This window comes from Trachurus japonicus, chromosome 3 (genome assembly GCF_045865225.1).
Source record: "Trachurus japonicus isolate A0001 chromosome 3, Traja_1.0".
Lineage (NCBI taxonomy): Eukaryota > Metazoa > Chordata > Actinopteri > Carangiformes > Carangidae > Trachurus > Trachurus japonicus.
In genome coordinates this window covers 27203163-27215551 of record NC_140909.1, presented here as the reverse complement: position 1 = coordinate 27215551, position 12389 = coordinate 27203163, and the positions used below count along the sequence as shown (strand labels likewise).

The following is a 12389-nucleotide window of genomic DNA, read 5'->3' as shown; positions in this document are numbered from 1 at the left end:
GACACCTACTAGGAATTATGGCAATGGGCAAATTTGCCAAAATGTTGAACTATCCTTCTAAGAAGCACTGAGCTTAAACAAACAAAACCACTAAATGATACAGGACAATAGAAAACTCAGCTCCAACAGCTGTTGTTATTGAAAATGAATGGAAGTGGCCTGCTGTTTGGACTTCAAATATTAATATTAAATATTGCATGACAGTAAACTGAAGACACACTGGCCAAAGGAAGCTGCTATGGACAGACCTGCTTGCCAGAAGCAATTCTGCCCACACTGTGAACACAGAGGAGCAGGGCAGCCTCCAAGCTCTTGCACCTTATGTTCAAAATGTTGTACTTAACCTCAAAAAAGATGGGGTTTTTTTGGTTGTTGTTTTTTCTGTACAGAGCTGATATCTGTAGCAAATTTGTACACTCAAATATTGAAACTATACAAGCAGTTATTATTTATTGCCCATGTGTTATTATTTCCACATGGGCAATTGATACACAAGAGAGATGGGAGCACATCCATTGTTGTGGCAATGTGCAAATATCTGAGGGAGAGGGTTTTCGGTACAAATATGGATGTAAATATGTATCTGAATTTTCAAGCCGAGAGAAACATAAAAGGCGAAACGCTTAAAAGTTTGACGTCAGCGTGGATCTCCGCATTCACAGCTCCAGCTGGTTCACTTCATTATGAATCCATGTCATATAAAATGTAACTAGATCACCATTAAACGGCAAAGGAACTGAGTGAGTTTCAGTCAAGTTGGAGAAGACAGGGCAGTAAAAAAAAATCAAAAATCAAACCGTAGACGGTGGAGGGGGGGGGGGGGATCCTTCCACACATCAGAGCACCACCCTTATTCCCTGTTCAAATCAAGAAGTGAGAATAGGCTGCTAAAAGACCCTTCCCTCCAGCCAGACTCCACCAGCACTGAATAAAAGCTCGGGCCCACTTGAGGGAATACAGCGTGCTCCATCATCTGCTAGCAGGGTCAGGGCCAGGCCACGGGGAGCGAGCGTGTAACGTTGTGAGCATGTGAATGTGTCAGCACAGTGCAGGGCTCGGCACCGTGTTTTCTGTTGGCACCGGCTCCGTCCTAAGTGTATACCTTCAACAGCAGGCAGCGCCGGCGTGAAAATGTGACAGTTAAGCAACATGTCATGTACTGCTGGGAAGCACGTGCGCGCGTACATATGGTCACACTTCTTTTTTTTTTTTTTTACTTGTATGTTGATTGCCTTTAATGAGGTCACAGGGACACGAGCTAATGTGTGTTTACCGATTGATCCTGCTAAATTGTTTCTCGGCGCCGGTTCAAGCCTGCATTCATCATGTCAAGGTTGCTCACTCGCCTTGACTCCCTCTTTTCTCCTGCATCCACACAGGTGACAGCATATTGTATACACATATATTAGGGGGCGGATAAAATGTCTAACAGGAATGTGTGACAGAGTAATGGACGCCCATCCCGCAACAATTACTGCTTTCATGAATTTTTTTTCTAATGCTTCAGCTTCCCGAATCCTGGTCAGTTTTGAGGCTGTGTTTGTTTTCAAAAATTGCAATTTTCCAAAAGTCAACATTATATTTTTAAATGAAGTTCAGATTAGAGCGACGCAGCAGAAGCAGAAGCTGTGTTTCAATTAAAGGAGGATGCATTGGATGAAGGTGTGACTGCGCATGGCCTCGTAGCCTAGTTCATCAAGGCCAAACTTTGATGAGAACGTCTGACCTGTGAGGGATTTTGCTTTGCTTTGACTCCTGTTACCTAGCAACCTTGACTAATTTTTCCTCTGCAAAAAAACTTGACGAGGCCCTCGCTTTTTTTTTTTTTTTTACAGTTGTACCATGAGGTGTTGAACTGAGCTAAAAACCCAATATTTACAGTGTATTCCTCGGCCCCCCTCTCTGTGTCTGTCTGTTGTTTGCTGCCAAGTTATTTCACCAGTGCTGAATGAATCTTGGGGAGAAATTGCCCAGGAAAAGAAGAAAATGTACCAGCGGAGGAGGAGGAGTTTGTTATTGGCACCAATTACTGGCAAATATGGTGCAACTGGGAGATAAAACTCCATTTCCATGAAAAACATAAATAAACACCAGACCCACCTGTTCATTAACGGCTGAATTTTATGTTCAAGTCATGTAGCGCTGGGTGCTATTATAATAAGTACCTTATCTTAACTTACAGTGCACAGAGTATTATCTGCTGTTGGTGGGTTATGGTTGATTAAACAAATATGGAAATTTTGTCGTTTTTATTTAGAACATTATAATTATATTTATAAATGCATGTGATTATTAAAAGGGAATATAAAACAAATCAGGGACATTTGATGGAGAATATTAATCATATGTAAATTTGAATATATTCCACTAAATACTGCCTGATAGCGAAATATATTGAAATTCAAATTTGGTGTAAAGCCACTAAAACGAGCACACGGTGTCTTAACTACACACAAACAAAAATCTCTCTGGCGCGCACACTCGCGCTGTGTCAGTGATAGTGATTAGTGAATGTGTTCCTACACTGGAGGCTGTAGGAAGCTGATCAGAGGGATTGTAGCCCAAATTGATTGTGAAGAGCTGAAATCAGCCTCTACCAAATTGCTGTTTGTACGAGCGGCTGATGGCAGAGTAAGTGTTTGTGTTGTGGCGCTGTCTCCCAGGGATGTGGGGCTGAGTGTGCATGTGTGTGTGTTTACAAGCCCAGGCTCTCAACAGCACCGGCTGAACTTTTCTATGGGTTGTATTTACTCAAGCGTGGTGAAAGGCTTTGCCTCATTTATAAATGGTCTGTCGCCTAAGTGCTAGCTGCAAAATGTTATGGATGCCTGTTTTGCTCTTGTTCTGCACAGGGAAGACTTTAAAAAAAAAAAGGATTAAAATAGCCCCTAGTACCTGCGTCAGAGTTTTTTTTTTCCCCCTGAAGGTCAGTCTTGTTATCAACACCACTTTTAGGCCCTGGCTTCATAGGTACGTGCGCGAACTGCTTTTTCCTGGCAATCGGTTTTCGACAGCTCACTAACACGTGCCCTTATTTACGACATAACGCCATCCACCTCCAACACACACTCATCCAGGATGCCCATCTGATGCTTTTGGACGTAGGCGCTCCTCTGGGTGCAGTAATTGGAAGTACCAACATAGCACAAAAAAACATCACTTTTCCTTCACACCCTTTCCCTGGCTGCAGGCAGCTGACCCCTGTGAGTGAGTGAGCGGCACCACCAAAGCTGGAGCTTTTATTTCCCTGTTAGCACCCCCCCCACACCACCACCACCACCACCCCCACCCACCTCACCCCCACCTCTCTCCCTCTCTACTGAGCCTCCCTTTTTCCATAAGCTAAAAGTAGAATGGTGTGTAACATCACAGTGGGTTGTGTGCTAGCGTGGTGTGATCCCTGCTCCTCTGGAGGTTTTAACCTGGAGGGGGGGGGTTGTTTTATTGGTGGGAGTTTGATTAGCTGGACTGTTTGATAGCAAATCTCCCCAAAGGGGGGGGGGGCAGCTGCTCCCACTTCTACAAACATCCTATCTGACCTTTTCCGTCCATTTCTGGTTGTTCAGCTCCGCTCACTTTATACATGAAGTGTTGTGAGCGCATGTGCACACACACATAGAGCTTTCTCTGAAATCAATTACTTCATCTGTTTCCCTGGAAGGGAATTGTATTTGTGTACCTCCAAGGTAATAAGATACAAAGGCGGGAGGAGAGGTGGGGGGGGGTTACGTTGTATACCATAGTTGCACATCTTAATTAGCATACCGAGTCTGGGCAAGCAGCTGTTGGCCTCATGATCGTGCATGTTCCTGCAAGAGTGTGTTGAAGCAAAAACAGCGTTGAGAGGAACAAAGCAATCCCACTCAGATGAACCAGCAGTGGCTCATGGATCAAGGGGCCTACATGTGTTTGATGGTGAAGGGTACTGTACTGTATGTAACCCTGTTCAATTACAGCCGTCATTTCCCACGTGTTGGGATCTGTGCATCCTCTGGGTTTTATGTGGCACTCTCTACATTCCCATTAAACTCCCCGCTCAGTGTTTATTTTGAGGACCCAGAGCAGGGATTGTCACTTCATGAAAACCAAATTACCAGGAAAGTAAATTTGCCGGAGGGGGCCCGAGAGCGGATGCAAACACAAGACCTCGACCCATCCAAAACACATCCCATACAAATGCCTTTTTCGACTTGTTTATGTAAAACCCACGGTGAATGTGAGAATGTTGATTTTGGACGTGAAAATGCGAGATAAATGTAAACTTGAACAAACTGTGCCATTTAAGAGAAAATAGCTGTAAGGTTTCAAAAGGACAGTTTTCTATTTGATAAACAAGAACATGTACACGCCTCTGGAGTTTTCTCACCGCCTCCTGATAAAGAGAGTGTCCTCGGAGGCACAAACACCTCCCTCCTGCTTACGTATTTAGTATATCACCACATGGCATCCAGGAGTCCCATGGATCTGTCAGATGGGTCTTTTCACATCCCACTTTTTTTTTCTGCAGCAGCAGGAGCATTTAGGGAGCACAGAGGCATAAATACATCTGTGACCCACTGCTTTAGAGCAGCATTTAAGGTCTGTGTTCATTCAAGCGGAGAAGCCGTGTTGTGCTGCTTTTAAAACTGGGTTGAATGTTGACCGACACACTTGTGTAAAATCAAAAGCTTTAAAAGTCCCATATTTCAGTATTCGGAGCATGACCATGATGGAAGCTCTGACCACTCAGAGTTATTCCTCTTAATTTGCTCGACTTTGATGTGTCCCATCTGGCCTCATCATCACTATCATCATCATCGCTGCTGAAAAATTGGTGCAGAAAAATATCTCATCCACTAAAGACTTAATGAGGAGAAAATTCATACATTTTTGAGATTTCCATGTATTTCTTTTAATTAATAAAAGCTTTATTTCTCTCCTGGGGAACGTGCCAGATTTCAAACATTTTTCGACGGTGGGTGAACATGCCCTAGAAAGTGATCGGGAGGAATGCTAAGGAGAGGCTGTTTAAAAACATTTTTGTGGAGAATCAGTTTGAAACACAAAGACTTTTTTTTTTGTCTCCTTCCTGGATTATGTCAGCAAGTTGGAACACCTTGTCATTTTTTAAGCCTTTGTGAGGTTGGAGCTGCACTTTAATCTCGACTGTCTCTGATTATCACAGCAAGAGGGAATGTGTGCAGTTACTGATACGCTCCACCCCTCAGCAATCTGATACTATATCTCTGTCGGTTTCCTCTCGGCCATAGATAAGGTGTCTGAACAACAATGCAGAGTGCAAGAAATGTCCCACAACAAAGCGTCTATCCCTAACAAGCGCCGTCCCCGCGGTGAAATGAGCAGGGGTTTAATTATTTTCCCCTGTGCACAAAGCAATTTTTATTCTTTGTTGATGAACGTCTCTGCGTTTTTATTGGTTTTCATTTATTGTTCTGTTGCTGTTGTTGTTGTTGTAAAGCACTTTGTAGGTGTTGTAAATTTTGTTAAAAATGGGATTTGTTGTTGTTGACAGGCTGCTCAGAAGGAAGTGAAGAAAAGCTTAAAAAAAATACACCTCCATAACCGGTCAGCCTTCTTCTCTCACTCCTATCGTTTCACTCTTCACCTCTCACTTTGTCTTCAGTGAGACATCTGTGCTTTCGTTCTGACCCGGTTTCCTTCGTGGGCGCGTTAAGGAGCTGCTCAAATGTCATAAGCTGTCAGGCTCGCTCATCTTTCCAATCTTATCTTGAAAAGGAAGCGAAGGAGACGTGATTCTAGGAGGGGGGGAGAAAAAAAACAATCAGAGTTGTCAGCATCTGCTCTAAGGAAACCAAAAGTGTTCCACTACATTTAATTGAGAAGTTGTTGTAATTGTTAATTTCATTATCTGCATCTCAGTAATTGAAACTCAGCTGCATTCATAGACTCCAGTTTATTTATTTGTTGCTGAATGTGAAGCTGCCTGCAGCTCTTTGTGCAGCCTTCTAGTTTTCAAGTGACAAGATCTGATTTCCTGTGGATGTTATCTCATCTTTGTCTTGTCTTTCTCACTTCCTTCAGGATTATACTGATAGTTATCTCCCTAATGAATATTTAAATACACTTTTTGGTAAGTTTGTCAAAAAATAATTCAGTTCTGTGACTCCTGTCAGATTGTTTGGAGCTGTTTGCAGCAGCCTCTGCCACTGTTGTAGCCACTCTCCTCGGTACATCTAATCCTTCATAGCCTTTCTATACCAGACACTTACATGAAGGTCTGAATGCAGCCTCCTGGGTACATGAGAACCTTTTTAGAGCTATTGAAGTGGTTTGTGCTTATACAGTATTATCTTCACATTTTAATGCAAAAACGTCTCCATACATTTTGCCCTCGCTCAGAATAAATCTATGATTTCTCTGCAATTACGTTCCTGCACTCCAACCTTTTTAAATAAAAAATAAAAATAAAAACCTTGTGCCCACAGATGTAACGTACAGATTATAATTGCACGTTTTCCCATCATACGCCTTTTTTGAATGTCAGTGTGAAACACGACAAAGATTGTCAGTTTGAACCGACAGCCTGCTTTTGTGTTGGTTTTCTGAAGGCTCTGTTTCCCTGATTTCCCAGCGTTTTGTTTATTCTCGCTCCTTTCATTCCTCTTTTCTTCGGCAGATAAAAGTAGCGACTCAGTAATGGACCATTAGCATTGTGCTGGGATCCGTCTCTCGCATACTTGTCATTACAGAACCACATTAGACATGGAAACTAGTCCTGAGAAAATCCATTTTTTGCAAGAGCTTGGCATGGGCCCTGCTGGATTTCCTCTGAAAAAGGCTATCTGTAGGTGCAGTGCTGTTGGTGCCTCTGGCAGATATCTCCATTCAGTAGATTTATGCTCTCTTGGTGGAGTTGTGTAGTCTGAGCCAGTGAGGTAGGCTCTCTTATCTGTGGACTCAGACCAGATGATGAAAAAAAAAAAAACACTTGGCGCAACTTTACAGCTTCGCTCTCAGGGGAGCACAGCAGAAGGATTGTGGAGTTAGCAACACAAGATAAAAGTTTTTGTTAGGAGTGTTTAATCAGAACTTTAACACTACTGCAATTATTTTAATTTTTAGAAACAGGCTTTTACTTCCTCTGAATATTAAGATGAATGCCTTGCTATGCGTGTCTTTGTCCCGACTGTTTTGCGTATTGCTTACCTAGATTTATTATGCAGATCTAGAGTAACCTTCCTCGTTAAGCCTTAATGCCAACCATTCATTACCCCTGGCACAGAGACTAATGACACTATTAATCAGCTATGAATAGAGCTCTGCGGTGGCAGTGGGAGGCTGACACCTCCTCACCAGAACAATCCAAGGCGTGCATGTACAAGACAGATTGTCAGAAGGACACCAAAAACTGCTCAGTGTGTCAATTACCTACACATGATGAGGTGTACATAGATAGAAAAACTACATCTGATGGGGGTTTTTTTTATACCACTTCCATTTCCTATCCCACAATGCAACAGGGTTTTACTTCTGTCTGACCTGACACTGTTTTCAGGATTTTTTTTTTTTTTTTTTTTTTACACCACAACTCAGCTCTTTTACTCTGAGATCCACACCAGGTGAGGGCACAAAGAGTCGGGCAGACAGTGTGGCCTGTTTCCACTGCCACTCATAGTAATTCCCTCTGACCTCTGAGAAGCCCCTCTCTCTCTCTCTCTCTCTCTCTGGAGGAGCACTCAGGGCTTTATCTGCCTCCTTTTTCCTCCCACTTAAAAGATTGCCCTGCTCCAGCTCCAGTGCTTCTGCAGAAACAAAGCTAACAATAAGTTAGGGTGTTGTTGTTTCTGGATTCGCTTCCACATATGTTGAAAAGCTCATCTTGACATGTTCTGTCTATCAACAAGTGGCTCAACTCCACACCAGTGAACTACAAGACTAACATGAAACACATTGTGGAGACTTGTCTTACTTTAAGTGTCGTTTGCTCAATTCAAAAGAGGAAAATAGTTTTTAAAGGGAAATCAGCTTTCAGGTCTCTGTCAACTCTTAATGTCTTAATGGTGATAAACAGTGATTTGTAATATATTTGTAATCCGGAGCACGTAACGGCGTAGGGTGGACAACAAGGGCCCTCCTGGTTATTGAGATGTGCCACCAAACGTTCAAAACGTTACAATCGGTTTTTACGCCTTATTTCTAAATTGTTAATTCCATTATCTTTATCTCAGTAATTAAGAATCATTTTACACAGCTGCTTTCTTAGAATCCTATTTATTTATTTTATTTATTTTTCTGAATTTGCCTGCAGCACTTTTTAAGCAAGCCTAATTTTAAATGGACAAAATGTGATTTCCCGCGGATTTTATCTCATCTTTATCTTGTCTTTTTCACTTCCATCTAAATTACACTGATACCTATCTCCCTGATGAATATTTTAAAACTTAATTTGGTAAATCTGTCAAAAATTATTAACTCTGTAAGATAGTTGAATTCTGTCGTATCAGCTTTCAATTTTACTTTTACCTGCCTACCAGTATTCTTTTTTTAAGCTCTTTATCATTGTTTATTCTGGGAACAATGACTTGATTCCACCTCTCCTCATCTCAACCAGATGCCCTCTGGTTATAGATGTGACAATTAGAAGTTAGTCTATTGCTAATTCAAGCCTCCTCCGAATTCATCTGTCTACAAACACCATTCAGTGTTAGATATATTATTATTTTCTGTATCTTTTATGAATGTGTTATTGTTAAGATGAACACTAATTTGTGACAGTAATTGCTGTGTATCCTCACTTCATGCCCCTCATCAACAGAGAAGTTTCCAGCTTTTATTTATCCCTTGAGCCTGGTTGTTGTGGTTGTTGTGGTTGTTGATGTTGCGATAACCTCATAACCCGGGCACGTGAGACACCAACGTGTTGTGCTTTTTTTTTTTTCTTCTTTTTCCCCCTCTGTTGTGTGTGTCGCTGTGTAAATGAGGATAATTATTCGGCATCTGGTAATTTACACTGCAGTCAGAAAGAATTAGGACAATGTGTTTTTCATTGTTGCTGGCTCTGTTCCCATTGAATGGGTTTGAAATGAAGCTGATTTTTAGGTTGAGGCTATTTGAGGTTTTTACTTTTTTATTTTTTATTTTTTTTTAGTAACAAACACTGCAAAAATCAACACTGACCATATTAGGCTCCTAATCTAATCTGGCAGGCCCACCAGAGCATCACAAGCAGCGATTTAATATATTTGTGAGTTAAAGCTACAGCTAGAACATTTCATATGATGAATTTGTAACTTTTTTGTTGTATGATTGTATCAATTCATCAAATTTGGGGACAGGAGCTGCTCTTCCAAGTCTGCAGCGCCAGACAGCACAACACCTGCATTGTAATGGGAGCGGTTTAAATCCAAGAGGCTGAAGTAGAACAACATAGAAAAAAGTGTCACTGTCTAAAGTGTGCTGAATGTACTCAGTCAGCAATGTGGAGCTGCAGCTAAACCTCGTCAGAGATTTGTACAGATGCACAAGGTCAGACCTCGACAAACAGGGTTTTTTACTGTGTGTGTGTGAGTGACAGTGTGTGTATTTAGGTGGTTTTGTACAGGAGAGTGTGTTAGCAACGTGTAATTCTCTGGAAGAAAAAATATCGCTGCAATCATAGAAGTGAGTGAACCCTGGGAATTTGAAATGTAAACAAATATCGAAAGCCAAATTAGCAGTTAGTCCACACACGCCGTGACTGACAGTCGCCCACCGGCTGTTTTGCATTTTAACGCAATTTCTCCAGTAATAATACACTATTTGCACACGGCGCTCGCCGCACTCCTTTGCCTGTATTTCAACTTTGCCTTCCAGTCAATTTCCCCGACCTACAAACAAATGGAAATGTCATACATGCTGACATTCTTTCCGTATGGTTTTGTTTTGCCCACTTGCCAGGCAAATGGAAAGCAGATCTCGCAGAGTCCGACCGCAGATTGTTCCTCCAAAAAAGAAAAGGAGAAGAAAAAATGAAATCACAAACATTTCTGTGGCTAGGCTGTGGAATGTGACGGCAAAAGTGTTTAAAAACATCATATGGTGCGTTATTTGAGAGCATCTAGACACAACTTTTTTGGGGGGGAGGGGTGGGTTACTCCTCAGTTGTTATTGTCTGAAATAAAAACGGTATGATTTCCTGAACGCATAGACGGTTTTCTCGTACGCATTTGAGGGGCTAAAAGGTGGCTTTGTCCCTGTCAAAACAATGTCTACCTTTGTTTGCCATTGAATGCCAGCCAGTTTTTTAGTTAGTAAAAAATGTCATAAGAAATGCAAACCAATCATTTTTAATCAATAAATGATTGGCGGGAAAGTCGTCTATGAAGATTCAATGTATGGCATTATGTCCTGCTCCCACTCCCTTTACATTAGAGAGCTGTGTGTAGACTTGCATGTGTAGCTCCCCCCTTGTATCGTGCTTTTATTTGTCAGCTTCGTGAGTGTAGTAGAAGTGTTTTATTTCTGTGGTTCCTTGTCATGCCAAAAGTCTTTTTTTGTTACGTTGTTGTTATTTTGTTTTTTCTTCTTTTTTTTGTTTCCTTCCCTCCTTTCGTTTCACTGTCATTTCCATTTCCACTCCTGACCTCTCCTCCTCGACCTGTTCCTTTCGGACTCCTCTGTGCAATACCCTCCCCCTTCCTCCCTTCCTCCCTTCCTCCCTTCCTCCCTTCCTCCCAACGCTGCTGTGTCCTGTCTCCCTACACCTATCCCACCAACCCTCCCTCCTTTCCCCCTCTCCCTCCTCCCTCCCTCCCCTTCCCTTCCTCCTCCTCCCAACCCAAAGACGTTGCCCTGCCCTCTTCCCCTCCCCCCTCACTGACTCCTAACACTACTGACCATGTAACGCCAGGCTCCGGAGGTGTGGCCAACCCAGCAGGGCCCACCCCCTCCGCTCCCCGAGACGTCGTGGCTTCACTGGTGTCCACCCGCTTCATCAAGCTGACCTGGCGCCCGCCGGCCGAGCCGCACGGAGACGAGTTAACCTACTCCGTTTTCTACAGCCAGGAGGGCACCAGCAGGTATACACACACCAGGCTGTACAAGTACACACATTGCCTCTGGCATCAGCAAGGTGCTAATATACAACCACTCCTGTGCCGGACTCGTAGACCACTCTCAGAATGTCTAATGCAGTTAAAGCTCTTATCACGGCAGTAAGTGTTCATTAATTAAAAACAAATTCCCTTCCCTAAAGGATTACCTTTTTAATTTTGAAAAAATCAGTTCAAACACTGTAATTTAATTTTTTCAAGTAGACCTGTGATAAATTCTTCTCAGCTGCTTGGATGGAGGATTTACTGCACATGACTGAGAAGGAAATTCAAGAAGCTGAGAGGATTTTCCACAATTGCCACTTTTCATGTTTCCGCCGTAAGACATTAAAACAAGTTTCAGAAACGGGCTCAAACAGAAGTGTTTTACCCTCTGCTGGTGCTTGATGTTTAAATGCAAACATTACAATAATGTATGAACAAAGGCATGGAATGTCCACAAGTCTTATATAACTATAAATGATTAAACCAACAGAAGACAGACATTTGATTCAGTTTATTTCATTGACGGATTGATCAGTTGATTGACTAGAAATGAGTTCATCTGAGACATTTAAAAGTAAAGATGCCTGTAGTCGGCTGCCTCCTCCTTATCAAAACTCAGAATATTTCAATTTGAGTCCTGTAAAACATCTTTGACTTATTCCATGACCTTTTAATCCAAGAAATAATCTAACCAATAATCAAAAATGATTAGCTGGTTTAATGCACCAGATATCCACATTTTCTAAACATCTGTCACCAGGATGTTACAAATACTGTTCAGCTACAATGTAAAGGAATGCACCTACTATGTAACCAAACTGTCTGCAGGTCTTATCCCGCTGGAAATGGTTAGTCAGTTTGACTCACACAAACCTGAATCCAACAAATATGAGACTCTCAAATCATCAGATGTTGTTGTGCGTGTTCGTCTGCATCAGGGAACGAGTGGTGAACACCAGCCGTCCAGGAGAGATGCAGGTCACCATCCAGAACCTCATGCCAGACACCAAATACCGCTTCAGGGTTGTGGCTCACAACAGCAACGGCCAGGGAGAGAGCTCTACAGCGCTCAAAGTGGCCACCCAGGCTGAAGGTAAAGACACACACACACACACATGACTTTATATGCACACAGTAAACAAGACACACAAACATAAAAGCAATCTCCAGCCAGTTTGTTGGAAATGTGCTCAACACTCGCACACTGAGGCAAACAGGATGCACTCAGAAGGAGCGCGCAAATGTGCAAATAAACATTCACGCAAACAAATATTCACTCACATACAGCGAACGCTCACTTCAAACAGAGCCCCGCCCCCCGAGCACACACACACATAGAGGAGGCTATTTAGT

The 12389-nt window shown here is 42.4% G+C and overlaps 1 protein-coding gene across 28 annotated transcripts in view; it reads left to right on the top strand.

The window, feature by feature from the left end:
* neo1a (neogenin 1a) overlaps positions 1–12389 on the top strand; it is a 228867-nt gene that overhangs the window by 129081 nt on the left and 87397 nt on the right. For 14 of the 28 annotated variants that reach the window (XM_085768598.1, XM_085768619.1, XM_085768614.1 and 11 more), the window contains exons 8-9: positions 10784–11018; positions 11975–12129. In XM_085768598.1, the coding sequence (XP_085624724.1) occupies positions 10784–11018; positions 11975–12129 (390 nt within the window). The remainder of the gene's footprint in view (positions 1–10783; positions 11019–11974; positions 12130–12389) is intronic. The other 14 variants (XM_085768639.1, XM_085768618.1, XM_085768669.1 and 11 more) reach the window with 1 other exon arrangement.